This window comes from Tinamus guttatus, unplaced genomic scaffold (assembly GCF_059628265.1).
Source record: "Tinamus guttatus ecotype Peru unplaced genomic scaffold, ASM5962826v1 Tinamus_guttatus_pri_ptg000488l, whole genome shotgun sequence".
Classification (NCBI taxonomy): domain Eukaryota; kingdom Metazoa; phylum Chordata; class Aves; order Tinamiformes; family Tinamidae; genus Tinamus; species Tinamus guttatus.
In genome coordinates this window covers 237,771-239,647 of record NW_028289022.1, presented here as the reverse complement: position 1 = coordinate 239,647, position 1,877 = coordinate 237,771, and the positions used below count along the sequence as shown (strand labels likewise).

The 1,877-nt window shown below is 47.8% G+C and overlaps 1 protein-coding gene across 1 annotated transcript; it reads left to right on the top strand.

Annotated features, from left to right (window-relative positions):
• Positions 1-361: 361 nt before the first annotated feature.
• On the top strand, positions 362-742 carry SMIM15 (small integral membrane protein 15). Its single transcript, XM_010224821.2, has one exon. The coding sequence runs from the start codon at positions 384-386 to the stop codon at positions 606-608; it is 225 nt and encodes a 74-aa protein (XP_010223123.1). The 5' UTR covers positions 362-383; the 3' UTR covers positions 609-742.
• Positions 743-1,877: the final 1,135 nt, after the last annotated feature.

Below are 1,877 nucleotides of genomic sequence, written 5' to 3'. Positions count from 1 at the left end.
GGCGGCGAGAGGAGGAGGCGGGCAGGGACGGCGGCCCGGCTGCGCGCGCGGCGCTACCTGCGCTGGGCCCGGCCCGCGTTCCCGCACGGAGCCGCCGCGCGGAGGATGCCCGAGGCGGCGCGCGCTGCCGCCGCAGGTAGGGGCCGCGCGGCCGTTGGCGGGGGCGGGGCGCGCGCGGCCGCCCGTAACGGTCGCCGCGGGCCGGGGGGAGGGGGCGCTCGTGTCACACTTCCTTCTAGTGAAAAAGCAGCTTCCGTTTAGCAGCGAGCAGTGATGATTCACCTCAGAATTGCGTCTGCTGCGTACAGGCCCTCTTATTTTTCTGAATACTCAGAAATCGAATTACTTATTTTGTAGGGTTTCCCCAATAAAGAACCGAGAAGATGTTCGATATCAAGGCGTGGGCGCAGTACATAGTGGAGTGGGCGGCAAAGGATCCCTATGGCTTCCTCACGACGGTGATCTTGGCCCTGACGCCGCTGTTCATCATCAGTGCCGCTCTGTCGTGGAAACTCGCGAAAATGATTGAGGCCAGGGAGCGAGAGCAGAAGAAGAAACAGAAGCGCCAGGAAAATATTGCAAAAGCCAAACGAACGAAGAAGGATTAAAAGGGCAAAAATGCCTTACTTGTGCGAAAAACCAACTGTTTTTTTGAATGAAGCACTACTGTACAATACCTTTTCTGTTATAATCTTCTTTTGATACTTGATCCTGTGATTTCTTGAAGTATGAAATTTAACTCCTCAGCTATTATTTCTGCTGAAACTATTTGTGTTAAAATGACACTTGATACATCCATTTCTTCTACTACTGCTCTAATGTAGCTTGCTTTTTTAGGTTTGCATGTTAAATTTAAAAATCTTAACTGATCGTGGGGGTGAAGTTAAAGGTAGATATTTTTTCAGTAACTGAGCTGTGATTTAATAATTATCCTAAATGCATCAATTAAATTATGGGGAAAATGTAAACTGACTCTTTTATGCTGTGATCTCTGCTCCCTAGCAAAACAAGCCACCCTGTTTCCACTGCTGCACAAACTTTCCACAGCAGTTAGCCCATGTGGTGCCTAAAGGTGTTTGTAGCTCATGGTAAACTGGATTACAGCAAGGCAAATTCTGGCCTACCCGTGGCAGAGCTGTACAGAGAAAACAGCTTCGGAGCTTTGCAGTTTGTTATGGTGTCTTAGTGATTTCCTTTAAGGACACCTCACATGGTCGTAGATGAAGAAAAGCTATTCGCACAGATTCAGTAATGCTGAGTTGCACGAGGCTGGGGTGGCTCATTTCATGGTGAGGCTTGTCTGCACCAAGAAACGCAACTCCTTTTTTCCTGGTTCTTGAACTACTCCCCATCACCAGAGTCTTTCTAGATTCAGGCCCAACTCCAGGAAGGTGGTGGGTGGAAGCGGGTTGGCTGGTTATTATTTCTGACATCTTGAAAGGTCCCAGGCCATGCCTGTTCTACAAAGTAAACTTTTGTTTGTTTTTGGCTTTCCCTGATTATCACCTGAATACTCCAGCTATAACCTGTTTCTGCCCTCAGAAACTTTTTATATCTAAAAGAACAGCCATAAATGGGGCCAGACGTAGGGCCCACCTCGTTTAGTGTCCTTTGTGTGAGTGGCCAATAGCTCGTAGATGCAGGGTAGTATCTGTTGAGGATACACACATTGGTGATATTTCTTCCTACTTCCCAACCTAGCTACATAGGACCTTCTACATAGAAGGGTAGATAGCTAGATAGGACCTTCTGAGTTCAGGGTTTGTGGTGGTGGCCTCACAGCCTTTGAAGTTTGCTGCTTTCAAGGTTGCATTCTGAAAAAATCCAGGTTTGGTTTGGGTTATAAATACTCCAAAGTCATTTAACCTTAATTGAAA